Source organism: Otolemur garnettii, unplaced genomic scaffold (genome assembly GCF_000181295.1).
Source record: "Otolemur garnettii isolate 467f Iridium unplaced genomic scaffold, OtoGar3 scaffold00011, whole genome shotgun sequence".
NCBI classification, from domain to species: domain Eukaryota; kingdom Metazoa; phylum Chordata; class Mammalia; order Primates; family Galagidae; genus Otolemur; species Otolemur garnettii.
The window spans coordinates 3,782,283-3,809,975 of NW_003852406.1; the positions used below are offsets into that span (position 1 = coordinate 3,782,283).

General features: G+C 36.4%; 1 protein-coding gene across 2 annotated transcripts in view; it reads left to right on the top strand.

Annotated features, from left to right (window-relative positions):
* AP4E1 (adaptor related protein complex 4 epsilon 1 subunit) overlaps positions 1–26,932 on the top strand; it is a 79,785-nt gene extending 52,853 nt beyond the window's left edge. For both annotated transcript variants that reach the window (XM_003784353.3, XM_023510103.1), the window contains 7 exons: positions 3,225–3,339; positions 12,862–12,985; positions 16,506–16,764; positions 20,572–21,129; positions 22,551–22,738; positions 25,256–25,413; positions 26,688–26,932. In XM_003784353.3, the coding sequence (XP_003784401.1) occupies positions 3,225–3,339; positions 12,862–12,985; positions 16,506–16,764; positions 20,572–21,129; positions 22,551–22,738; positions 25,256–25,413; positions 26,688–26,848 (1,563 nt within the window). In that variant the 3' untranslated portion in view covers positions 26,849–26,932. The remainder of the gene's footprint in view (positions 1–3,224; positions 3,340–12,861; positions 12,986–16,505; positions 16,765–20,571; positions 21,130–22,550; positions 22,739–25,255; positions 25,414–26,687) is intronic.
* Positions 26,933–27,693: the final 761 nt, after the last annotated feature.

The following is a 27,693-nucleotide window of genomic DNA, read 5'->3' on the forward strand; positions in this document are numbered from 1 at the left end:
TAGAGTGCTGTGGCATCACAGCTCACAGCAACCTCAAACTCTTGGGCTTAAGTGATTCTCTTGCCTCAGCCTCCCAAGTAGCTGGGACTACAGGTGTCTGCCAAAATGCTCAGCCATTTTTTTGTTGGGGTTGTCCTTGTTGTTTAAGCTGGCCTAGGCCGAGTTTGAACCTGACAGTCTTGGTGTATGTGGCTGGTGCCCTACCCGCTGCCCCTCTGTCGCTTTAAAAAAAATTTTTTTTTTCAGTCTGTTGCTTTTAATTGGGGTATTTAGACTGTGTACATTCATGCTTCTCTTGTCATTTTGTTAATTTTTTAAAAATTATTTTATATATCCTATGTATCCTATGATCTTTCTTCCTCTCATTGTTTATAGTTTGGTATTTTCTTGTAGTGATAATGTTTGATTTATTTCTCTCTCTTTTATATCTCTCTGCTCGTGAGTTTTATACTTTCATATGTTTACATGTTGGTAGTTATCACCTTTCTGCTTTTAGTTGTAGGATTTCTTTCAGCATTTTTGTAGGGTGGTCTAGTGGTGATGAATTCCCTCAGTTTTTTATTTGAGAAAAAGTTTATTTCTCCTTTTAATGCTCTATAGTATTCTTGCCTTGTGGCCTTTTGCCCCTTTTATCACTTTGATTAGTCATCCTATTCTTTCCTAGTCTGTGAAGTTTCTCCTGAGACATCTGCTATTTAACCTGATGGGGATTCCCTTATGTGATTTGCCACTTTTCTCTTGCAGTTTTTAGACTTTGATCTTTGTCTTTGACGTTTATAAGTTTGACTGTACTGAACCTCTGAGAAGATCTTTTCACATTGAGTGTATTGGTACTTTGTACTTCCTGTATCTGGATGTCTCTATCTCTTGTAAGACTTTGGAATTTTTCAGCTGTTACTTCATTAAATAGGTTTTCTGTACCTTTGCCCATTTCTTTTCCTTTTGGAACTCCCCAAATTTGAATTCGTTTGTTTTATGGTCATAGGTCACATAGACTTTTTTCATTCCTTTTTTTTTTTTCTTTTTACTTCTTCCTGACTGGATTATTTCAAAAGACCTGTCTTCAAATTCAGAAGGTTTTTCTTCTGCTTAATCTATTGTTGAAGCTCTAGCTCATATGTTTAATTTCATTCGTCAAATTCTTTAGTTCTACTATTTCTCTTTGATTCTTTTTTATCATATCTACCTTTTTGTTGAATTTCTCATTAATATCATGAATTGTTTTCGTGATTTCTTTGTATTTATGTTCTCTTGTGTTGGTAGAATGTGAATTTTTAGAAGATCAGTATTTTGAAATCTTTTTCAAGTATTTCATATGCTTCCTTCTTGTAGGGATCTGTTACTGGAGAATTACTGTGTTCCTTTGGAGGTGTTATGTTTCTTTGCTTTCTTTTTTTTTTGTCTGTGCATTGGTATCTGCACATCTGGTGTGACCAATTGGCTTTCATAGGGATAACTTTTTCTTGTACATCTATCTGTGGTGTTGAATGAATAAGGCACTTCGTTTTTGCTTTTTGAGACAAAGTCTCAAGCGGTCACCATGGATAGAGTGCCTTGGTGTCATAGCTCATAGCAACCTCCAACTGTTGGGCTCAAGCGATCCTCTTGCCTCAGTTTTTCAATTTTTAGTAGAGATGGGGTCTTACTTTTGGTCAGGCTGGTCTTGAACTTGTGAGCTCAAGCAATCCACTACCTCAGCCTCCCAGAGTGCTAGGATTACAGGCATGAGCCACTGCGCCTGGCCTTTGTTTTTGTTTTTTAAGTCTATTTTTATTTGTATATATTGGTGGAGTACAAGTCCTATTTTGCTACATTGAGGTATTGTGGTAAAGTCAGAGCTTACAATATTTCTATCACTGGAGTAAGACACATTGTGCTCATCAAGCAACCTTCCATTACTACTCTTCTCGCTTCCCCGCAACCCTTTGAGTCTCCATTGTGCGTCATTTCCCACTCTGCTTCCATGTGTACACATTATTTAGCTCCTACTCATAAGGGACAGCATGCAGTATTTGTCTTTCTGTGTCTAAATTGTTTCACTTAGATAATGGCCTCCACTTCCATCCGTGTTGCTGCGTGGACATTTTTTCTTTTTTATGGCCGAATGGTATTCCATTGCACATATATACCACATTTTCTTTGTCCAGTCCTCCATTCATTTGATTCCGTATCCTTGCTATTATGAATAGTGCTGTGATAAACATACAAGTGCAGAGTATTTTTTAATATCTAGAATTCTTTTTCTTTGGGTAGATAGCCAATAATAGGATTGCTGGATCACATGGTAGTTCTCTTTTTAGTTCCTTGAGAAATCTCCATATTGTTTTCCAAAGAGGTTGTACTAATTTATATTCCCACTTTCCAACATTTCTATGCATCCTGCCAACATCTTTTACTTTTTGTCTTTCATAATAGATATTCTGATTGGAGTAAGGTGATATCTCACTGTGGTTTAATTTGCATTCCTCTGATGATTAGTAATGTTGAACATTTTTTTAATATGCTTGTTGACTGTTTATTTGTCTTCTTCTGAAAAAATATCTGTTTGTGTCCTTAGCCCACTTTTCAATGGGGTTGTTTGTTTTTTGTTGTTGTTGTTTGAGTTTCTTATAAATTCTGCACATTAGTCCCCTGTTGGATATATAGTTTGCAAATATTTTCTTCCATTCTACATATTTTTCCCTTTGTTGATTATTTCGTTTGGTGTGCAGATGCTTTTTAGTTTAATTAAATCCCATTTGTCTATTTTTGTTTTTAGTGCTTGTGCCTTTGAGATCTTAGTTATGAGTTCTTTGCCAGACAACAATGACAACTACAACCAAAAAATAGCTGGGTGTTGTGGTAGGTACCTGTAGTCCCAGCTACTTGGGAATTTGAGGCAAGAGAATTGCTTAAGCCCAGGAGTTGGAGGTTGCCGTGAGCTGTGATGTCACAGCACTCTACCTAGGGTGACAGCTTGAGGCTCTATCTCAAAAAAAACCAAACCAAAACAAAAAAACTGCAAGTGATTTACATTGGTAGATTCTTAGCCAGGTAGTCTGATTATGGATATTTCAGAATGTCAGAAAATTGGATAGCATTTTTAGAATTAAACCTTTGTTTTTCTCTTAAAAGTTTTTTATTTTTTGTTTAGGGTATATGGGCTGAAATTATTTATGTTAATGTACAATCTGTTATTTAGGATAATTTTTCTTAATTCCTAATTTTGTTTAATTTTAATATAGGTGGATGCTTCTTTATCTTTTCTGGATGGTTTTGTGGCTGAAGGACTCAGTCAAGGGGTAGCACCTTACAAACCCCACCACCAACGCCAGGAGGAAAAGCTTTCTCAGGAAAAAGGTAGTTTTTCTTAGGCTTATCATAAGCAAAGTTGTAGAGACTTGTTAAAAAATGCAATTGATATTATAATCATTAAGTCAATAACTAAAGACATTTACCTTTTACCATCCCTTTTTAAATCTACTTGTGATTTGTTTGCTCTAACTAGGTTTTTCAGAGACCCAGAAAAAAAAAGTTAGCTTACGGGTATTTCCAAGTCGTAGATGCTACATATGTAAGAGAGATACGGCAGCCATCCTGGAATTTTAAAAGAATTCGAAGGTGGAATTGCCATATTGGTCACTGTACTAGTGGGGTGACATATACTAGTGTGAGCATATCTGTGGAAAAGTTTCAGAAAACAACTCTGGTTATTGACCAGTGAGTTTCATTTTCATTCTGAGCAGTCTAGTATTTCTTAAGTGTATTAGAATGCTTCCTTCAACAAAATATCTGATCACTTATCTAAGTTATGAACAGCTAAAGAAGGAAAGAATAACTTTATACTTAAGAAATATAGCCTGTCAGGAAAAGACCTATGTCATAATTTTGATAAAGGAGAAATCATTGAGTTATTTATTTATTTTTGATTTTCAAATGGTTCTTTATTCATAAACTTGATGCAGATTTACAAAGTTTACTATACATTGCCAAATAAATCTACAATGAAAAATAACCCCCCCCAAATAAAAAACAAAGCATGCCAAATGTGCAGCTCTCAATCTTCTAGCCATCAGATCATTGAGTTATTTTGATAGCAAATGGGAAAAATGTATATGAATAAAGGGAGACAGACAAATATTATCTGTTTACAAGTTCAGAATGTCAGTATTAAAAAGTTCAATGCTAAAAAGTCTTTTTTTCCTTTTCTATTAATCATTTAATACTTTTGTTGAGCACTTATTTTCTAGGCTCTGTAGTAAGTGTATTTAGTTAGTAGTACAACTAAATGAGAACAGAAAGTTAAAGACTCTAATAATAGACTTAATGTTATCTTTTTGCAAAAGTATTTGTTCTTTTAAGGCTTTTTAATTTTGTTTTTTTTATTTTATTGCAGTAAAAACCCTAACATGAGATCTACCTTCTTAACAAATTTTTAAGTACAAAATACATTATTGTTGACTATAGATACAGTGTTGTGCAGTAGATGTCTAGTGCTTATTCATTATCTTCCTTAACTGAAACTTTATGCCTGCTAATTGGTAACTTTCCACCTCTGTCCTCTTACCTCCTTGGAATCATTTTACTCTTTGATTCTATGAACTTACTTTTTAGATAGCTCATACTAGTAGAACTGTGCTGTATTTTTTTTTCTGTGATTGGCTTATTTCACTTAGCATAATATCCTCAAGGTTCATCCATTTTGTTGCATATTGTAGTTTTCTTCTTTTTCAAGGCTGAATAGTATTCTGTTGTATGTATATGTCACGTTTTCTTTCTTTTTTTTTTTTTGGAGACAGAGCCTCAAGCTCTCCCCCTGGGTAGAGTGCTATGGCATCACAGCTCACAGCAACCTCCAACTCCTGGTCTCAAGCGAGTCTCCTGCCTCAGCCTCCCAAGTAGCTGGGACCACAGGTGCCTGCCATAACACCCTGCTATTTTTTGGTTGCAGCTGTCATTGTTGTTTGGCAGGCCCGGGCTGGATTCAAACCTACCACCTTAGGTATATGTGGCTGGCGCCTTAGCCACTTGAGCCACAGGTGCCGAGCCACATCATGTTTTCTTCATTCATCCTTAGATAGACATTTAGGTTGTTTTCACATCTTGGCTATTGTGAATAATGCTGGAGCGAATACAGGGGTGCTAATATCTCTTCAAGATCCTGATTTTAATTCCTTTGGAAAAATATTCAGAAGAGGGGCTGGGTATGGTGGCTCATACCTGTAATCCCAGCACTCTGGGAGGCTGAGGCAGGTGGATTGCCTGAGCTCACAGGTTTGAGACCAGTCTGAGCCAGAGCAAGACCTTGTCTCTAAAAATAACTGGGCATTGTGGCAGGTGCTTGTAGTCCCAGCTACTAGGGAGGCTGATGCAAGCGAATTTGCTTGAGCCCAAGAGTTTGAGGTTGCTATGGGGTATGATGCCAGGACACTCTACAAGGGTGACAAAGTGAGACTCTGTCTCAAACAACAACAACAACAACAACAACAACAAACCCCATGAAACCCCCAGAAGTGGGTTTGCTAGATCATACATAGTTCTAGTTTTAATTTTTTTGGAAACCATAGTATTTGTCATAATGGCTTCACCATTTTGCCACCAACAGTGGCAAGGGTTCTAAAATTATCCCTCTTTGCAGACAATATGGTCTATATATAGAAAACCTAAAGACTCCTTAAAAACTCCTCTTAGGACTAATAAACAAATTTAGTAAAGTTGTAGGAAATGAAACCAACATACAAAAATCAGTTGCATTTCTATGAACTAATCAAACTATTTGAAAAGGAGAACAACTCTATTTGCAATAGCATGCCAAAAAGAATATTGAATACTATGAAGCATTGGTAAAGGAAATCAAATACCCTAAGACACAAATGGAAGACACCCTGTGTTCATGTGCTGGAAGACTCATATTTATAAAGTATCCATCCAGCCCCAGCCAAAGTAATCTCCAGATTCAATATGATCCCTATCTTTTAAAGCTTTTTTATATGTTATTTAGCACAGTGATATCTAGTAACTTTGAAAATTCAGTTCTCTTTCCAAGTATAATCAATTTATTCTCTATTAACTCCTTACATACATATGTGTGTGTATGTATATATATACACACACAAACATGTATATCTATACATACATATGTGTATATTTACACATTTACACATATATACACATATACATACATATTTCTATGTATGTATATATATTTTTTGAGAGAAAGTCTTGCTCCTTTACCCCAGCTAGAGTGTAGTGTCATCATCCTAACTCAGAGCAACCTCAATCTCCTGGGTTCAAGTGATCCTTCTGCTGCAGCCTCCTAAGTATCTGGGATAACAGGTGCCTGCCACAATCCCTGTAGAGATAGGTTCTTACTCTTGCTCAGGCTGATCTTGATCTCCTGATCTCCAGGGATCCTCCAGGGTCGACCTCCTAGAGTGCAAGTATTAGAGGTGTGAGCCACTGCAACTGGCCTAACTCTTTGCATATTGATAGACTGTGTTGGAGGGGAAAAAAGTAAAGTTTTAAATTACAATTGTGCAACCTGTGACTATCCTGCATATGAAGGTCTTATGACATCCAGGACATGGAGTCCCACAGAGGGATACCTGGTACAATTGCCATTATCTATCCTTATTTTCAAATATCTGGAAGCCATCAGTAGCCATTAGTAAAGTGAGGAGTTGGATAGAGAAGAGGAGGTAGGCTGGGGAGACTATTTCCTGGCACTGCCTATTTTCTTTCTTAAAATAGTTTAAATGGCTGACACAAATATAATAGATAGCCCTGGCATTCCCCAAGTTTATGCAGTTCTTTGCCAAGTACATTTTTTCCCACAGAAACATCATTATACATGGGAGTAAGCTTTCAAACTAAACTCTTCCTCTCTCCTCCCAAATCTATTTTTCAAAAGTTCTCTAAAGCAAGATTGACGTTTCATAAGTTTAAACGGTTATAAAAAATGAAATTGGCCATGACAGGGGACATAGCAAGAGCTTAATAAATACTTAAGGGAAATAATAGAATTATAGAATTGAGGTGGCAAGACAGCAAATAAAGATTAGCAAATAAAGATTAGGGAAAAATAAGTATTTTCTTTGGAAAGAGTTATTAATCATTTATGATACTGATCTTATTTGAGTTTTTAATAAATCACTTGCAGAGAGTAGTAGTTAAATGGTACTTTAATAAGTGATACTCTCTTGGGTAGAAAAATGTCCAGTTTCTAAGAATAAATCTCAGGAATATATTATAAAATACTAACAATTGGCAAAAATAGGTGGAGTATTGGGGAACACACTTTATTACCAGTTCCCATCCAAGAAAATCATTTAGGAGTCATTGTAAATTATTCTATTGAAATACGATGTATTATTCAAATATATTGCCACCCCAATGTTGGGTAACTCCAGAAATAGTTAGGGAAGATAGCAATGTACCCTTCTACCTACTGACCTATGGCTTTTAGAAGGCATATCAAGTTCAAGTTGTTAGTCTCTCCAAGAATAAAATTAAATAATAATAATCAAATAATTAACATTAAATAATTATTAAGATTAAAACCCAGCAAAGAATGATTAGAGACATACAGTCAAGTGGTCAATGTGTAAAATAATTGTAGTACAAGGTATAATATGTAGTATGCGTAAAATTGAGGCCCCTCAAGTAATGAAGGATACAAAGAGGTTAAATATTGAATTATTCACTTAAGCCCAGGATAGTTTATTATCTCTTACCTGGATTACTTCAGTAACTTCCAACTTCAAGAACTCTCTGTGCCTCTAGCTCATGTTTTCTCTTTTGTGTGAATTGCTTTCATTCTTCATTTGATTAACCATCTACATATTCATTAAATTGTAGTTCAGTCATCTTTCTTCCTTCTCCTGGCTCTTTCTGTTTACTGTTTTTCTCCTTTTGGTCTCATATACACATGCGCTCTTGCACATCCACTTAAGTTATCAATATCTTTGACCATTTTAGTCATTTATTACTATATGGATCTTGGGAAATTTTTACTTAAGAATGAAAATAATGTGATTTGAAATTTATTCTCAACCTTGAACCTTTCTAGGCCTTTCTTAAGCGATAATCTTAATTGTTTCATCTCAGAATTGAAATTTTTTTTTTTTTTTGAGACAGAGCCTCAAGCTCTGGGTAGAGTGCTGTGGCATCACAGCTCACAGCAACCTCCAACTCCTGGGCTCAAGCAAGTCTCTTGCCTCAGCCTCCCAAGTAGCTAGGACTATAGGCGCACGCCACAACGCCCGGCTATTTTTTGGTTGCAGCTGTCATCATTGTTTGGCGGGCCTGGGCTGGATTTGAACCCACCACCTTAAGTGTATGTGGCTGGCACCTTAGTCACTTGAGCCATAGGCGCCGAGCCTCAGAATTGAAATTTTATCTGTGTGCTCTTTAAATATTATCCCTTTCCTTGTTTTTTTTCCTACTTTCAAACTTTTTGAACTTCTAATTTGAACTTCTTTGTGCTCTTTGTTTGGCTTAAACTCTATTTATAATTTGTTCACAGGAAATATTTTTTGTGCTTTTCACTGTTATTAGAAGTATTAATATAGTGGCTGGATGACTCACTGTCACAGATGTTATTAAAAAGAGGCCAGTATTGGATAGTGGGTGCTATGGTTTAAATGTCCCTTCCAAAACTCATGGTGAAATTTAATTGTCATTGGGATTGTATTTAAGAGGTGGTCAAGCCATGAAGGCTCTGCCCTCCTGAAAGATTAGTGTTGTTATCACAGGAATGAGTTTATTGTTGTGGGAGATTTGTTGCTATAAAAGTTAAGTGAGCCCTCTCTCACTCATGTGCTCTCTTGCCCATCTTCCTGGAATAAAGTAGCCTGAAGGCCCTCACCAGGCTGATGCCATGCTCTTGGACTTCCCAGCCTCCAGAATCGTGAGCCAAATATATTGCTGTTCATTATAAATTACTCAGTCTGTAGTATATAGCTAAATATAAAACGACTAAGACAGAAATTGACATGGAGAAGTGGTGCTGTTGCTACAAATGCCTGAAAATGTAGAAGCAGTGTTGGAACTGGGTAATGGGTACAGCCTGGGAGAGTTTGGAGGAGCATTTATAGATTGCCATAAATGGAGTATTAAGGGCTCAGAAGAGGAGAGCTATAGGGAAAGTCTGAAACTTCTTAGAGATTATTTAAATGTACCTGATTGGGATGTTGGTAGAAATGTGGATAGTATAGGACATTCTGATGAGATTACAGGTGGGAAAGAAGTATATTTTATTAGAAATTGGAGTAAAGGCAATCCTAGTTATGAAGTAGTAGAAATCTTGGCTGAATTATGTCCAGGCCATAGGGCTTTATGGCAGAAGGAATTTAAGAGCAAAGAACTAGGATATCTAGGGGAAGGAGTTTCTGTGCAAAATATTTAAGGAGCTGTGTGGCTACTTTTAAGTGCATACAGTGAGGTAGAAGAGGAAAAAATTGACTTAGACATAGAATTCATATTAATAATTAAAAGAGAAGTGGGGTGGAAAGACTGAAAATTTTCATCCTGGCCATATAAAAAATGAAAAGTGTTTGAGAGAACAAATCAAGGATGTAGTGAATTACCTGCTTGCTAAGGAGTGTGGTACTAAAGAGATAATCATTAAGACAATGGGAGAGTAACCCTGGAGATATTTCAGGAGGTCTTCAAGATGTCTCTCTCATCATATGTCCAGAGCTCTTGGAGGATAGAATGATTTCAGAGAATGGGCCTGGTGTGCAGTCTTCTTGGGTCTCTGCATCCACATTCTGGTGCAGTGCAGTTCTCCTCAGATGCTTCAGCCATGGCTCAAGCAGGCCCAGATGCGGCTTGACCTGCTGCTGTGGAAGATGTAATCCCTAAACCTTAGTGGTGTACACACGGTGCTAATTCTGCAGGTGCACAGAATTTAAGAGCCATGGAGACATAGCTTCTTTCACCTAGATTTCAAAGGATGCCACGAACAGCCTGGAGGCTCAGGCAGAGACTTATAATAGGGGTGGAACCACCCTAGAGTCCTGACTAGGGAAAAACTGAGCAGAGAGAGTTCCCATTAGGGCAATGCCTAGGGAAGCTGTGGGAGTGAGAACTATAGAGCTACCAGCTTGCAGCATCAGCCTAGGAGAGCTGCAGGAACAAGAGAGCTCTTAACCCATGAGAGCTACTGGGTGGACTGAGCCCGGTAAAGCTATATAGGGGTGAGGCTGCCTGAGAGTTCAGGGGCCCAACTCTTGCCCCAGTGTCCCCAGAAGGCAGAGCTTGGAGTCAAGGTAGGTTATTCTGGAGCTTAAGGATTTAATGTTGATTTCCCTGTTGGCTTTTAGACTTACTTGGACCAGTTACCCCTCTCTTCTTGCTTATTTCCCCCTTTGGAATGAGAATATTTACTTTATGCCTGTCCTACAGTTGTTGGGAATAACTTATTAATTTCATAGGCTCACAGCTGGAGAGGAATTTGCCTTAGGAAGAATCATACTTTGAGTCTCACCCTTGTCTAATTTAGATGAAACTTTGGACTTTTGAATTGATGCTAGAATGATTTAAGAATTTTGTGACTTTGGAGATGAAATGAATGTGTTTAGCATTATGAGGACATGAATTTAAGGGGCCAGGGTAGAATGATATGGTTTGAATGTGTACTCCAAAGTTCATATATTAGAAGCTTAATCCCCAGTACAATAGTGTTGGGAAGTGAGGCCTCACAAGAGGTGATTACATTATGAATGGATTAATGTCATTGTCATGGGAGAGGGCTGTTATAAAAGCAAGTTCAGTCTTCTCTTGCTCTTGTGCTTGCTTGCCCTTCTGTCTCTGCCATTGGATGATGTAGCATGAGGGCTCTCCCTAGATTCCAACACCATGCTCTTGGACTTTTCAGCACCTTGAACTATAAGCCAAATAAATTTCTGTACATTATAAACTACCCAATCTGTGGTATTCTGGTAGCAACATAGAATAGACTGTGATTAAGTTAAGCTAGATGATTGAAAAGCTTAGAAAGAGGAATTCTAGCTGAAGAGGACCATAGAGAGAAACAGGTGGTTTCCAAACATGATTGTGAATGAGACTCACAAAGAGTTTTTAAAAAATGAGCCAGGTTTTTGAGCTCTTACTCTTCTGTATGTGAATCCCTGTAAGCTTGGTTATATGTATACAAAAATCTTTAGGAGATGCAATGAAGTTATCTTGATACTGGTTATCAGATCATCATTTAGAAACTGTTGATGTAGTCTGATCTCCCTGTCTTACAGATGAAGAAATGAAGGTCTAGTTCACATAGGTATTTAGTACCAGATCTATGTCTAGAATTCAGTTCTCCTGATGATTAGCCCATTATTATTTTTCTTTTTGCACATTGATTTAGCTAACCAACAAACATTAATATTTAGTATTCTTTGGAGTAAGGGCCATTTCCTTAGGAGAAGGCAGTTCTCTAATAATCGAGAATACAGCTTTGGAGTTAGAGTGTCTGAGTGCATATTTGGCTCTTTTATTTACTGTTTTTGTAATCTGGGTAAATTTTTGACACACTTTTGCCAATTTCCTTTTTTGTAAAATGAGGATAATAATTACAGAAGTTAACATTTGTGTTTTTTAAGATACTTTTTATGATTTAAGAATGTCCTTTAGTTATAATGTAGGTAGTCCAAAACAATAAATTTGCCAGTTAGGATTAGTTTTAGCAAATTAACATAGCAAAAAATAAACAAAGTGGCGTCTTGTACAACATAGACAGGCATTGCTCCCTCCCAATAAAGAAATCCAGAAGTATCCTAGAGTTGACGATGGCTACTTGAGTATATAAATCCAGGCTCCACCTATCTTGGTTTTCTAGCATCTTTGGTGGTTTACTTCATGATCCAGGGTGGCTTCTTGGACTCCAGCAATCATACTGCAATCCAGCCATCAGGAAAGATGAAGGGGGTGAAGAAAGATTATTTTCCCTTGCAGGAGGACTTCTCCCAGAAGCTGCATACAAAATGTATATGTAATTTTGTGGGCCAGAACTCAGTCATAAGACAGAGGACTTTGGAAATGTCTCCTTCCTGGGTGGTTATGTACCTATCTAAGAATTGAGGGTTCTGTTACTGAGAAGGAAAGGAAGAATGGATAGTAGCATTTGCTCTGTCACAATAACAGTATGAATTTTCATGTCTCTTAACTGCATTCATTTAGATTATGTGAATTTAAAGGAATCAGAACTTGAGTATACTTTGGTTATCTATTTAATCATAGCTCATTAAATATTTTTACATGAGAGCAGCAACTTTCCAGGAGACCTGGATTCATCAGGCATCTTTCCTAATTGAATTGTTCTTTAGTGTCTAAGGGAGATAAAAAGAAAAAAATGAAGAACAGTTTGTCTTTGATCACCAAGTAGTATGTAGACTTATAGTGAACATTCACTTAATGGGCCAGGTACGGTGTGGCTCATGCCTATAATCCTAGCACTCTGGGAGGCTGAGACAGGTGGATTGCTTGAGGTCAGGAATTTGAGACCAGCCTGAGTAAGAGCAAGACCCCTTTCTAAAAATTAGCCAAGTGTTGTGGCGGGAACCTATAGTCCCAGCTACTGGGGAGGCTGAGACAAGAGGATCATTTGAGCCCAAGAATTTGAGGTTGCTGTGAGCTATGATGCCATAACACTCTACCAAGGGCCAACATAGTGAGACTCTGTCTCAAAAAAAAAAAAAATTCACTAAATGGTAGCTGGTTTATCATTATAACTTTGATTAAATCATCCCCAAAGTTTTTACAGTTTGAAAGTTGTCACTGGATTCCCATCTAGAATTATTTTAGTACTGAATGGTAGCTTTGAAAATTACGCTTTTTTTGCTTTGTTTTAAATGTAAACCTCTGTTATTGTTTTAAAACTTCTAGTTCTCAATTTTGAACCATATGGACTTTCCTTTTCTTCATCTGGCTTCACGGGCCGACAGTCTCCTGCTGGCGTTTCTCTTGGTTCCGATATATCTGGGAATAGTGCTGAAACAGGATTGAAAGAGTAAGTTTTTTTTTATTAAAATTGAGACCATGGGCGTGTTTAAATGTCTTTTAGTATTCCGTTTGCCTTCTGCTTCTACTTTGTGTCACCATGATCATTGTTTGCTTATTTTAGGATGGCTTCCAAAAAGTTTATTCTTTCAGTCATCTTCAAATAATTTTCAAAGGGAGAAGCACATTTGTGATAGTGTGTTTTAGTATAATAGCTTAAAAGGGCACATTACAAGTAATACATGTAATGTGTTTTTAAAATTTGTGTGTGTGTGTGTATGATATACTGAATACTTACCTGAGTATGTAAGTTCTGATACATTTCTTGAAATATATGTGTGTGTGTACATGTATGTGTGTTTATACATAGGGTAAGTATATTAGAAGTGTATTAGAACTTACATACTCAGGTAAGTATTCAGCGTATCCTTCTACATTTTCATTCTTCTAAGAAATACTTCTTATAACCATCTCATTGGGAGATTAACAGATACAGAGATGAACATAAAATAAGGTTATTGATTCACCTGAGGAAGCTGTAGAGTCCTCTGAAGAAGGTGTATGCAAATGCTCCTTGACTTACAATGGGGTTATGTCCTGAAACATGCATTGTAAATTGAAAATATCTTGTCAAAAATGTATTTAATACACCATTTAATACTGGACATCATAGTTAATCTAGTTTACCTGAAATGTACTTAGACCAGCATTGCAAGAGAGTATCGTATCACATCTATATTACTAGCCTGAGAAAAGATAAAAATTGAAAATATGAGCTAGGTGTGGTGGCTCATGCATATAATCCCAGCTATTGGAGAGGTGGAGGCTGAACCAGGAGGATTGCTTGAGGCTAGATGTTCAGGACTAGCCTGGGCAACATAATGAGACCCCCCTTCTCTAAAAAGATTTAAAAATTAGCTGGGCATGGTGGCGCATGCCTATAATCCTAACTACTCATGAGACTGAGGCAGGATAATGTGTTCTTTGGAGCTGTATTTTACCATCTTAAGGTTGATTTTTTATTTAGGAAATATAATTATTTTTAGAAACAGTTAAAAAAATGAGATAATGTATGTGAAGTGCATAATACAACTAGTATATAGTAACTGATTGATAAATGGTAGTTGCCGTTATTAGTAATAATTGTCATTATCATCATTATCTAAAAGCTGAGTTCACCAAATAAAATTAGTGATTAGTCCGAATAATTTTAGTCAGTGTACTGATATAAAAGTAAAGTAATGAAAATGGCTTGTTTGTGAAGTAACTTTATCTAAAAGAATTCAAAATACTTTAAGTAATGGCAGTTGTTGGAATAAATGTGATAAAACCTCAAAGGTGACAACTTTGTACTTGATTTTAGCCAAAAGGCCAAGAAGCGATCAAAGGTGACAGCTTTGAAGGGTGACATTTGAATTTCGAGTTCCTGAAGAAGTCAGTTACCTTATTTTATGTTCATGATTATATCTGCCAGTCATTCAATGAAATGGTTATAAAAAGTGTTTATGAGAAAAATGACATAAATAGATTGTGGGGAATGTAGAATGAATGAATGACATGCTGAATGAAATGGCGTAAGTTGAGATTCTCTTTCTTAGCCTTGTATTCCTTGCTTTGTTAACAACCTCGGCACTTTCCCCTCCAGACATTTAATTTTAGTATGCTCCAAGCATGGGGAGCAGATGCGGTTTGTGGGCATATGATAGTGAAGGTGACAACAATGAAGGACCCCAAGCAGGGTACAAAGGGGCGAGGAAAAGAAACAGAAACCCTCCAAATCCAGGGAGGAACTTACACAGTCACTGTTAGCTGCGCAACAGGTGATAGATAGCCTCTGTTACTTTACCACTGACTTAGGATCTGGGGGATGTGATAGGGCCTTGTAAATCCTGTACGTATATGTGTACTGCCCTCAGAGAAATTGCATTTAGCAAAACTGCTAAGGAATTATAAATGCTATATTATTGTGAAGTGGAACGTGAGGGATGAATTTAAAATTTCTTTCCAAAGAGGACCACAGTGTACACATTATGTCAATGAGGATGAGGTAATTGGCAACATGGATCAGCTTTAGAGGGGAGACAATTGCTCTTCTGTAGCTTTTGGTAAGCTGAGAATAAAGTAGTAATAAGTCCAGTTTAGAATTCTCATCTGTCAGCATCCTACCTCAAATGGGAATTTCTAAAGCTAAGTTAAAAGTATACGCTTAATCTTTTGAAGGTTACTTGATCAGAATTTCCATATATATTAGAATGGTCTGATTAGCAAATAATGCAGAGTCACACAGTGTAAAATTTTGTATTATAGTGTTGTCAAAATCCAGGCAAGAATGACTCATGTTTAAAAAAACTCTTTTTACAGTATGTTTCATATCACTGAGAGGCGTGTTTTGTATATGAAATGGCCTTATGTTGCTTTCTTATGCATTTTCCCACTTCTTAGACTGTCTATATGTAGTGCACAGCAGAAAGTTTACATTCATAATCGGAAGTTCTGCAGATGAAGTGAGAAAAATCTTTAAAGTAGCTTCAGGCTCCTTTTGCATCCCTTCTCCCCTTTTGCCTGTTACTGCGGTTTGGGTTCCCTGGACAGCACATTCTGCAGTGGCATTTAGTATAGACAACAGTGAGTGCTGTTGGATTGGACATCTGTGAAAAGAAGGGGAAAGAAGCAGGTTTGGGCAGCAGAAGTTAAGATACAGTGGATTGCCAATGACAGCCTCTGCTGACTCCATGGGGAGCTCTGGAACTAGAATGACCCTTCAGAGTGGTCCCAAATTGGACCAAGATGAATGGCCAGGACTTTATACTTCTGCTCATCAGTCATTGGATGTAGGGTACCTGGAAGGCATGTGCTCTTTGGTGAAATGGCCCTCTGCAGCCAAGGCAATCCCTGAAGGGGTTAAGAGTTCACAGCACTCCCAACAGCTGGGCAATAGCTATTCATGGATGGAACAGCCCAGAGTCCACCACACATGCCTTTGTTGTTGTTGTATATTGTTGAACTAATATTTAGATCACTTATTAGTAAAATTTAAGGACTTGTTCTTTTTTTTTTTTGTAAATAATTGATGGGAATGTGTTGGTTAAAGGGAGTACATAGACACTGTAATCCTACTGTGGGTACTCATGAATCCCCTCATGAGTAGCACTCAAGAGGTGCTACTTTTGAGTATTTGGGAGATGGCAGGGATCATGTTAGTGGTTCCTGTGACCACTTTTGGATCTGCTTGTGACAGGGACAGCCAGTTTTCTTCTAAGAGATTTGCTGGATAACTTTTTGTTTTTTTTGTTTTAAAACTTCTTAAGAAACTCTTTTGGTACCTGAAAGAAAGGGGGAAATGAAGTATTTATAAAGGGATACTTAGCAGTAAAAATTATTGAGGGGGAATGAACTACCTGTAGGGCATTCTTTATTAACATTCAAGTTTTCCTTCTACCATTTACTATTAGGTTATTAAGTATGGCCCAAGAAAGTTCACTATTTGGCTATTATTTAAGTGGACTTGATTTCATTATCAATCTCCTTAGGACCAATAGTTTGAAGATGGAAGGTATAAAGAAATTATGGGGGAAAGAGGGCTATCTTCCCAAGAAAGAAAGCAAAACTGGTGATGAAAGTGAAACTCCACCTATTCCTCAAGAGAGTATAATAATGGAGAATGTAGATCAAGCTATAACAAAAAAGGATCAAGCTCAAGTCCTTACCCAATCTAAAGAGGAGAAAGAAAAGCAGCTGCTGGCATCATCGCTGTTTGTTGGGCTAGGAACAGACAGTACAATCAGTTTGGTAAGTACTCAATTATATTCTTTTAAGAACCTGTGTCCCCTGGTTGTATAAAAAATAGACTTTATAAAGGCTCCTGGCTGTCATCTATACACATGGTGAGAAATGGCTTCCCTACCATTCATCTGTGGTCATCTCCCAGCTCCTGAGCTACCAGGGACAAAAAACTATATGTTCCTAAAAGAGAAAATTCTGTTGGCTCTACTTAAATTAGATGTTCTCTTCACTTCAGTCAAGTAGGATAAAGGGTCAGGTCCAGATAAAGTTATAAATACGATCACAGGTACTCTCAGCTCTGTAGGTGGATGGGACAGTTCTCAAAGGGAAGGGGGCTAACTAGTTCAACAGTAGGAGTGTATCTGTGGAAAAAGTACATTGCAAGATGGCATTTTTAATAGTGAGAATTAGGAATTAATTTAGATATCTAACTGTAAGTGAATAGCAACATAAATTATAGTCTCTCAGACTTTTATTCAGCTCTAAAAATGATCAATATTGAATTATAAAAGGAAAAAATATTTACATACTTCAAAAATTTAGAGCATAAATTTTTATTTATGCTTTATCTATAACTATAACTGAAAGAAATTATACAAAAATAATTATATTCAGATCTTAGGATGATGATTTTCAAACTTTTTTTTTTTAATCATAGCTGTGTACATTAATGCAATCATGGTGTACAATGTACTGGTTCCACATATAATTTGAAATATTTTCATCAAACTAGTTAACATAGCCTTAACGACATTTTCCTAGTTATTCTGTTAAGACATTCATACTCTACACCTAGTAAATTTCACATGTACCCTTGTAAGATGCACTGTAGGTGTGGTCCCACCAATTACCCTCCCTCCACCCATCCTCACCGCTCCCCTCCCCTCTGTCTCCCCTTTCTTCTTCTTCTTGGGCTATAATTCTTCATAAGAAAGCTATAAATTAGTTTCAATTTTCAAACTTTTAATGTTGATCTGTTATTTTTTTTTAATTAAGTCATGAACACATAGATCATGTATACATTGATGCCTTTATGGGGTGCAACGTCCTGACTTTATATACAATTAGGAATGCTTATATCAAACTAGTTAATATAGCCTTCACCTCATTTACGTAATTGTGTTAAGACATTTATACTCTATACTTAATAGATTTGACCTATACCTTGCAATATGAACCATAGGAATGGTACCACCGTTTACCCTCCTTCCATTGAATCTCCCCCCTCTCCCCAGATCTGTTATTTTTATAGTAAAAGAATGAAAAGTTGAGTGAAGTAATGGTGCTATTTTTGAACATCTGGGAATACCATGGAACCCTCCTTTTGGTGGGCTAGTGAGTCTACCTAGTACAAAGTTGTGATTAAAATGACATCCTAGTTGTTTCATCCTCCTCCCTTGGTGGAATTTTCCCTTAATTCCTCTCACTAGTAGTATACCAGATAGTATACCATGCTACAATTTCTTTATCTATATCTCTTTTTTAGACTCACCAGTCTAGATGCCATTTCTGTCAGGTTTGATATTCTCTCTTAATAAGAAAAAACAAATTTAAACTAAACGTATTAATAATTAATTTTGATGTCTCAGTTGACATTTGCAGTTCAGCAGCAGCATGACTGACCCTGGATTTTTGAGTTGTTCTGATAAGCTGTGATTGGTGAGAGGGTACCCAGGGTATGCTATGCTAAGAGCACCCCAAAGTTGGATGATATCCAGGCTTGTGGAGCCCTGATTTGTGAACCTCATTGCTGGTATGGAAGCATTCCTGCCTGCTTAACAAGTGCATGGCTTTCTTTTACATTTTTTTCCTCAGGAAAAACTTCAGGGTGACAAATTAATACCAGATTTATGTGGTGAGCTCGAAATTAGCATTTTTTCTATTTAAATTTATAATGTTCAATCCTTTTAGGGTTACCCCTTATGCTTCACCCCACCCAGCTATCAGCTGGCATCATGCAGAAGGTGAAGCTAATGACACAACATTAGCTTGTATCCTCTCAGCCCCCACTTCTTCTCACACAAGGAAGCCAGAGAGGACTGGGATTGATTTTAATCCTAAGTGGTAGGATTACAGGCATGAGTCACTGTACCTAGCCTCTTATCTTCATTCTATTTATTTTATTTTGAGACAGAGTCTCACTTTGTTGCCGCCGGTAGAGTGCTGTGATGTCATAGCTCATAGCAACCTCACACTCTTGGGCTTAAGCGATTCTCTTGCCTCAGCTTTCCAAGTAGCTGGGACTATAAGCGCCTGCCCCAGTGCCTGGCTGTTTTAGAGATGAGGTCTTGCTCTTGCTCAGCCGGTCTTGAACCTGTGAGCTCAGGCAGTCTACCCCGCCTTGGCCTCCCAGAGTGCTCCGAATACAGGCATGAGTCATCTTTTTAAAAAGACATTTCCTCTTGGAATGCTATGCTAGGCTGCCTGTTCCTTTTCTTTAATACTTTCTTTAAGTATTTTAACAAAAATGTCACTACACTGTCTTTTGATCTGTGTAGCTATGTCAGTGTGATTAACAGCAGATTGACAGTACAGAAGAAAAGATTATTAAACTTAAAGATAAAATAATAGATACTATCCAAAATGAAACATAGAAAAGACAAAAAAGTAAATAAAAAGAAAGAGAACATCAGTGACCTGAATAATATCAAGCAGCCTAATGTACATCTTAGTCAAGTCCCACTTCCCCCTTTTCTTGTTTTTATGTCAAAAGAATGTTCTTGTTTGATAACTTCTGAATTGGGACATGAGAGACAAACTCATCTGTTAAGAATTGGAAAGTGGACGGTACCCGTAGTTCAGTGGGAAGGGTGCCGGCCACATACACCAAAGCTGGCGGGTTCAAGCCTGGCCTGGGCCAGCTAGAACAACAGTGACAACTGCAACAACAACAACAACAGAAATGGCCAGGCATTGTGGCAGGTGCCTGTAGTCCCAGCTACTTGGGAGGCTGAGGCAAGAAAATTGCTTGGGCCTGGGAGTTTGAGGTTGCTGTGAGCTATGACAGCACGGCACTGTACTCCAGGGTAACAGCTTGAGACTTTGTATCAAAAAAAGAATTTATGGAATGGCCTCAATCATAAATTGAGAACAAAAAACAATGTTATTAACAAATAAAACAATTTGCCAACTAAAAAAAAAAAAGAAATAAAGGAATACTTGAATCAGCGCTCTTCACGTAGACTCAACAGACCACTATTCAGAAAGTTTAGAATAAGGATGGCAAATTTGCTGTTCCTTTCTCCTAAGTCTATGGCAAACATCATTATCCAGTTACAGAATTCTTTCCTGCTGAGTGTTCTAATAAGCCACTACTAGTTGATTCTTGAGGTAAAACTAGTTTTTCTTCCCTACTTATTAACTCACAGACCATGAAATCACAATTGTTATAGATTACTAAAACAGAGTTTGAGTCCTTCCTATATTCAAGAGTAACTTAGCTTCTGCAGGAAAATTCTGAAAACTTAAAAAATGGCTAGATTTCTCACTATTTTTAATTTGTTCAGTTTTGCAATCTGGTATTCTGAAATTTAACAAGTTTTTAGAATCGTTCTTGACTGACTTTTTGACCTTATTTCTTTTCCCAATTCCATGTGACTTTATGAGAAATGAGAGTTAGCTAATAGTTCAGTTATGTAGCTGTCAGAATTTTAGGGCTTAACGTTTTATTCATCTCTGATTCTTTGTTAATCAATGTGTTATAGATAGAACTGTAGCAAGTTAAATTGCTCGTTTGAAATTATAGAAGAACGTTTAAAACTCAAGGCTGGTAGCGTGATTTCTTTTTATATTATCATTGTTTTATTTTTGCAGCTGGGAAAAGCAGATACTGCTTCTCACAAGTTCAGAAAGAAATCGAAAGTCAAGGAAACCAAAAGTGGAGAAACAACCAGTATTCATAATATAACCTGTTCTTCCTTTAGTTCTTTGTCAAATGTGGCGTATGAAGGACATTATTATTTGAATACTTTACAAGATAGAGGAGATAAAGAAATAAAAACAAATTCTCTCAATTCGGAACTTTTGGATTCTGAATCACTCACCGAACTACCCTTGGTTGAGAAACTCTCAAATTGTAGCCTGTCAACGCCTTCTTTGTTTGATGATAACAACATGGAAATTTTTCACCCTCCTCAGTCTACTGCAGCCTCAGTTGCCAAGGAAATCTCTTTAGCTTCTTCTTTGTTGGAAGAAACTACTGACTACATGCATTCAAATCTTATAGAAGTCTGTAATAATGAAACTGTATCAGTGTCATCTTACAAAATATGGAAAGATGATTGCCTGTTGATGATCTGGTCAGTCACTAATAAGAGTGGCTTGGAATTGAAAAGTGCTATCTTAGAAATTTTTCCTACAGAAAATTTCAAGGTAAGACAATGATACCTAGATGGCATTCATCATTTCTGCCTTCAGCAGCATGCTTACTAAGTGTTCCTATTGTTGGCTCTTTGAATGGTTATAAATTTCTTCCCCATCCTTCTTACTTCTTTAACAGAAACAGGTAAAAGCTATGATTTTTTAATTATTTTGAATAGAGATGAATTATTCAAAAGAGATAAAGAAGGAGAGCATAATCAAGATTGTACTAGGGCTAGGCATGGTGGGGTTGTTCCTGTAATTCCAGCACTTTGTGAGGCTAAGGGGGGAGGATTGTTTGAGGCCAGGAATTTGAAACCAGCCTGGGCAACATGGTAAGACCCTGTCTCTAAAAAAAAAAGCCGGGCATGTTGGCACTTGCCTATAGTCCAGCTAGCCTGGGTGACAGAGTGAAACACAGTTTCTTAAAGAAAAGAAAAAAAAAATGCAACTCATTAGCTACATTACTTGGTCAAGTTACTTAATTGCTTTGTGCTTCAGTTTCTTCATGTTTAAAATGAGAATATTAATTTTCTGTGAGTAGTTAAGGTCTGTTAAATACTGACAGTAATACATGGCACATGGTGTTACTGTGTCATTTTCAGTGTGTATTTTGTGTTCTTTTTTACTGTACTTTTTAACTGTCTTTTGTCATAAACACTAAAATGAAATTTTCAAAATATTTAACGAAGTGGTCCATCAAGGAGTAAGGATATTGACGGATAAATTGTATATTGCCTCCTATTTTCCCTCACTGATTGATTTTTTTATACTGAAAAGAACTCAGGCATCAGTTCTTTCCCTTCCATTGTGATTTCAGAAAATAGGTTTAATTGCATTATTGGGTGGATGACCTTGGTGAAGCTATGGGATTTAACCTGTATGTTTATGACCCCATCTCTTATATGAGCTAGAATGTACTGAATGATCAGGACAAAAATTCCTGATGCTAGATATGCATTCAAATCACCTCTGAACATAGAAAAACAAAACAAAACCCAGCCCAGTTGCCTGAACTCTACCACCAGAACCTAAGTAAAGGGTGGTGAGTGAGAATGGAAGATAACTGTGTATCTTTGTTTTATTATTTTTAAAAAAACCTAGCTTTAAAAATCTGGTGCCAGCCAGGACTGAGAACTACTAGACTAGAGTTTAATAATTCTTTAAAAAATAATTATGTAGAATTTTTATATAGAATTTTAAATGTGATACCATGTATTAACTTAATTTTGAATTATATACTATTATTTCTTAACTGTCTATGCTAGTGAATTTTTGTCAAGCGAAGTTGTCAGTCATCTTCATAATATAGTTTGTTATTAACTTCCTACATTAGGATGCTTTTGTACCACTTCAGTTAAATAGAAAATTGGTATTCAAGTAGCAGTTTGTATCAGTCCTTCTTCAATACATTTATTACTTTTTATTTACAGATCACTGAGCAACCTGGATGCTGTTTGCCTGTAATAGAAGCAGAAAGCACCAAAAACTTTCAATATAGTGTGCAGATGGAAAAATCTTTTACAGAAGAGAATCTTTCTGGTTTTTTAAATTATCATATGGTGGATAATTCTGTTCAGCTGGAATTTTCCATAAACTTATCACTATTAGATTTCATTAGGTAAATACTTTCTGGAATGTTAATTCAAGTTATTCAGCAAATTTTTTAGGCCTCTTATCTGGACAGACACTATGCTAGGTGCTAGGAAGTATAACAGTTAAAAACTGGAGAAAGTTCCTTCTTTAAGGGAACTTCTAGTCCAGGGAGGAGACATTAAGCATTACATAAATACACACAAAATTATGAATTGTGTTATGAAGAGAAAATAAATTATACAATGAGAGACTGTAATATGAAATCTGATTTAGGTTGGAGTTAGTTGGTGATCTGGAAAAACTTTTGAAAGTATTATTTAAACTAAAGCTAAAGATTCTGGCTTTTTATTTTAAAGTTTTAAATTTTCTCTCATTTGTATTTCATTCATGTGATTAATTCTTCTATAAAATCTGTTTGTTAAGCTTTATAGAATTTTAATAAAATTACTTGACTTAGTTATTAAGCTTTTATTAAACATGCAGTGTTTAACACTGTATTAGGTGCTGCGCTACCAAAATAATTGAAACCAATCTCTTAAATCATCTACTTTCATTTAGTTGTATAAATGTATTTATTATATTTGAACATTTTAAAGAATGAAAGCTGCCTGAACCATGAATGAAGAATATGAATTAATATCTGTAAAATTTTTTAACATCCACATATTATTCATGTTGCACTACTATAATTTTTGCCCAGTCTTTAAAGTTTTCTTTTTTTTTTGGAGACAATAGTCTCACTTTATCATCCTTGTTAGAGTGCTGTGGTGTCACAGGTCACAGCAACCTCAAACTCTTGGGCTTAGGCGAAGCCTCAGCCTCCTGAGTAGCTGGGACTATAGGTGTCTACCACAACGTCCAGCTATTTTTTGTTGCAGTTTGGCTGGGGCTGAGTTCGAACCTGCCACCCTTGGTATATGGGCGCCCTACTCACTGAGCCACAGGTGCTGTCCTTTTTAAAAGAAATTTTTTTTAATGTATAGACTTTTTTTTTTTTTGAGATAGAGTCTCACTTTGTCACCCTCAGTAGAGTGTCACAGCTCACAGCAACCTCAAGCTCTTGAGCTAAAGCGATTCTTTTGCCTCAGCCTCCCAAGTAGCTGGGACTACAAGCGCCTGCTACAATGCCTGGCTATTTTTGTTTGTTTGTTTGTTTTTTGGTTTGTAGCTGCCATTGTTGTTTGACAGGCGGGCTGGATTCGAACCTGCCAGCTCCGGTGTATGTGACTAATGCCCTAGCTGCTGAGCTACAGGCTCCAAGCCTCAATCTTTAAAGTTTTTCAATGAGAACATGTCTATGAGTCTGTCAAAGAATACTGTATTTTTGTCTATAGTCATGTAAAATTATGATAAAATCCAGCCTTCAAAACGTTTTAGTCTGTGACTTTGAAGTTCTATCCTATGATGAACATTAGTAGGCTGAAGAAACACAATATATGTAACATAGACTGCTGTTCTATGTGTGTAAATTAAATTTTCTGTATATTTAAAAAAATATTTTTTCTTATAAAATCAGTACATACAAAATTTAGATACTATAGAAAAATATAGTTAAAATATAAAAGTTCTTTATAATCTCATTCCCAGAGATACCCAGTTTTAACTACCTAATTTTTAGTCATAAACTATTAAAAAAATATTTGTTACACATGGAACAAATTTAATTTACACACATAGAACAATAGTCATGTTATATATATTGTGTTTTTTCAGCCTACTAATGTTTATCATGGGATAGAACTTTAAAGTCACAGACTAAAATATTTTTCGAAGGCTGGATTTTATCTTATGTATGACTGTAGACATAAATATAGTACTCTTTGATGGACTGATAGACATGTTCTTTTTAAAAAACTTTAAAGATTGGGCAAAAATTATAGTAGTGTAACATTGATATGAGACACACCTCTTGGGGATGGGACACACTTATAAGAGAGACTTTACCTAATAAATGCAATCAGTGTAACCTGGTTGTACCCTTAATGAATTCCCAACCATAAAAAAATTTTTTTTGTTAAATTAATTCCCTCTCTCCTTCCTTCCCTCCCTTTCTCTCTTTTTTTTAAGAGTCAAAGTCTCATTATTTTTCCTAGGCTGGTTTTGACCTTCTGGGCTCAAGCAGTCCTCCTGCCTCAGCCTCCCAAGTAGCTAGACTGGATCTTTCTTTGTGTTCATACTCTTATATAACTTAGAGAGTATTTCATTATCTCCAAATCTAAAGTATACATGAAAGGAAAGTTTCATATTATTTTGAATGATTCACTAAATTACTTGGTAAAATCTTACTGGAATGACTAATACTCAGAGAACTGTGTGACTTATTGAAATGACATTTAAAATTTAATATTGTCTCCTTTTAGTATTTTTATCTGATTGGAGGTTAATACTAAGCATTCTAATTATATTTGGTTTAAAAACATAAATTTTGTGGGACACAGATTTACAATGATTATGTCTTACATTCATAATTCATTTGAAATTTATGTGTTTAGAATCATTTCATTCTTTTGGACAAAAATTTAATTTAAAAAATTATTTTTAGGCCATTAAAAATCTCAACAGAAGACTTTGGCAAACTCTGGCTATCCTTCGCAAATGATGTGAAGCAAAATGTAAAAATGTCAGAATCTCAAGCTGCTCTGCCTTCTGCCCTAAAGCCCCTGCAACAGAAACTAAGACTTCATGTTATTGACGTTATAGGTTCGTAGAGTTATAAAAAGGCAATTCTGTGTTTATAGTAGCTTTCTCACAATCAGTAAAAATCAACTCTTCCAAGTGTCAGATTTATTGGAGCTGTATTTCCTGTGGTGGCTATCTTTCTTTCTTTCTTTCTTTTTTTTTTTTTTTTTAGAGACAGAGTCTCACTTTATCACCCTTGGTAGGGTGCTGTGGCATCACAGCTCACAGCAACCTCCAACTCCTGGGCTTTGGTGATTCTCTTGCCTCAGCCTCCTGAGTAGCTGGGAGTACAGGTGCCTACCACAACACCCAGCTGTTTTTTTTTGCAGTTTCGCCGGGGCCGGGTTCGAACCCGCCACCTTCAGTATATGGGGCCAGCGCCCTACCCACTGAGCCACAGGTGCCCACTCTGGTGGCTATCTTTCTAGATCGGTATGTTTGGGGGATTATATTAAAGAATGCTTTATTGGAAAATACACATAACATAAAATTTATAATTTTAACCATTTTAAAATGTATATTCAGTAGCATTAAGTATATTCACATTGTGTAACCATCATCACCATCTATCTCCAGAACTTTTTCTTCTTCCTCAACTGAAACTCTATACCCATTAAACACTAACTCCACATTTCCTCTTCCTTCCCAGCCCCTAGAAACCACTATTTTCTTATCTCTGTGAATTTGACTGCTGTATATGTCCTATATAAGTGGGGCCATATAATATTTGTCTTTTGTGTCTAGCTTATTTCTCTTAGCATAATGTCTTCAGGGTTGACCTGTGTTGTAGCGTGTGTCAGAATTTCCTTCCTTTTTAAGCCTGCTTACTGTTTTACGGGACTATACCACATTTTGTTTATTGATTCATCTGTTAACAGATACTTGGGTTATTTCCACTTTTTTGGCTATGGGGTAATGCTGCTGTGAACATGGGTATGCAAATATCTGTGTGTCCCTGCTTTCATTTGTTCATACTTAAAAGTGGAATTGCTGAATTATATGGTAATTCTGTATTTAATTTTTTTGAGAAATTGCCATGTAGTTTTCATAGCAACTGCACCACCAGCAGTGTATGAGGGTATAATGTCTCCACATCTTCATTAACTGTTTTTGAAATTAGCCATCTTAATGGGTATGAAGTACTATCTCGTTGTGGTTTTGATTTGCATTTCCTTACTGATTAGTGATGTTGAGCATCTTTTCGTGTGCTTATTGACTATTTGTACATCTTCTTGGAGAGGTGTCTATTCATGTCTTTTTGTATTAAATACATTTTCATTTTTGTTTTGTTGTAGGCAATGAAGGGCTATTGGCCTGTCAGCTGCTCCCATCCATCCCCTGCTTACTGCATTGCCGAGTTCATGCCGATGTATTGGCCCTGTGGTTCAGATCCTCCTGCCCTACTCTTCCTGACTATTTACTATATCAGTGTCAAAAGGTGATAGAGGGATCCTAGCAGCAGCTCTGCCTAATTTTACTCCATTAAGATCAATGGTTTACATAGATAAACTTATTTACCAAAGTAAAAAGAACTCATGGTACTTCTAATGAAAATGGGGATTATTATAAGTTGTGGTTTATGTGTTTTCTTTTTGATTACTGGTTAACTATGATCCCCAATAAACTGTACCCCTAACCTTTAACTCAGGATTGTACAGTATATTTGTGTCCAAAAAAGTGACCTAAGCTAATGTTATAAACTGCTAATGATTTCTATATCACTTAGTGTAGAGGGATTGAAAATATTTATTTTGTTATAAATAATTTTATAGCAAATTTACTCTAATGTAGCTCATTTCTAGTAAAGCCACGTCTCAGTTTTCTGTATTAAAGGAGGGGAAACATGAAACTGATAATCCCAAATCTAATTCATACTTGGTTTTGGAATGCGGTGTATGTTTTTTGGTAGGCAAGTCAGTACTTTCAGTTATGTTTGGCTTAGATCAGTGTTGAGCTAAGTTGGCATAGCACGCACTAACAGTTGTGGGAGATCCATGAGCATGCTGGATATTAAGTGGATCCAATCTGTGGTATATTTTTTTATTCTAGATAACTTTTTTTGCATAATTCCAGATAATTTGGCTGAAAAAATTGTTTTCCACTTGCATTTATTTTAAAATTCAAAGGGAATCACTATATGCATTCATATTTGAAAATCTCAGAGCCACTTATAAAACATTATCATATAGAAACGAAACCCAGAGAAGCACATAGCACCAACGCAAACAGGTATAAAAGGACCTGTTTTCATTATGGCAAATATCTTAGTTACCACTTAGGTCCTTTTGGCAAATTAAAATT